Here is a 707-nt window from a genome sequence, read left to right on the forward strand (position 1 = left end):
TAAAGAAGAATTGCAGACTTTGTAACACAACTGTAAAATATGTTGTTTCATTAACTATAAGACATTCAGTGTCCAGCAAAAAATTTCCTTTCAAAATTTTGTGCTAATATTTTGCAATTGTTATGTACCTGCAGTTATAATTATCTCTTTTACAGACCTGGATTCCATAGAAGGCATGAAGTCTTCACAAACTGTAGTCAGTGGGATGAATGGAGAAGCACAGAAGCCTAAGCTCTCACGACCAACTGGTATGATATTTGGGAATGGAACAAAGGCTGATTTATTTTTACTTTTGAAAACAAACAGTTGTGCAAAAGGCAAAAGTACTTTTCTTTTTGTATATTTTAAAAGGCTTCTTCCACAGGATGGAATTACAGTTCCTCTTTAATTGCAAGTGATAGAAAGATTAGTCTAGAACTGTAATGGTTTCATGTATGAGATAATTCAGGTTTTTCATTTCATTATTGCAAAGTGTGGTTCATGTTTGTCATGTTAGACTCCTTTATTCATATATCTGTTTGCAGTATGTGTCTTTTCTTTAAATTTCCTTCTCTAATTCAAAGTAAAACTTGTAATCACAAAAAAGTAAATAAAGTGTTAATGCCACAGATTTATATGTAGACATTCAGAGAAATACTAGTTATTTTACAGATGAACTTTTTCAACTTTTTCCTTTCTATTGACCTTCTGTTAACTCATTGCTGCTA

At 31.5% G+C, this 707-nt stretch overlaps 1 protein-coding gene across 2 annotated transcripts in view; it reads left to right on the forward strand.

Annotated features, from left to right (window-relative positions):
- LOC119592689 (phospholipase D1-like) overlaps nucleotides 1-707 on the forward strand; it is a 27,716-nt gene that overhangs the window by 3,648 nt on the left and 23,361 nt on the right. For both annotated transcript variants that reach the window (XM_037941603.1, XM_037941605.1), the window contains exon 3: nucleotides 156-248. In XM_037941603.1, the coding sequence (XP_037797531.1) occupies nucleotides 156-248 (93 nt within the window). The remainder of the gene's footprint in view (nucleotides 1-155; nucleotides 249-707) is intronic.

Source organism: Penaeus monodon, chromosome 30, assembly GCF_015228065.2.
Source record: "Penaeus monodon isolate SGIC_2016 chromosome 30, NSTDA_Pmon_1, whole genome shotgun sequence".
NCBI classification, from domain to species: Eukaryota; Metazoa; Arthropoda; class Malacostraca; order Decapoda; family Penaeidae; genus Penaeus; species Penaeus monodon.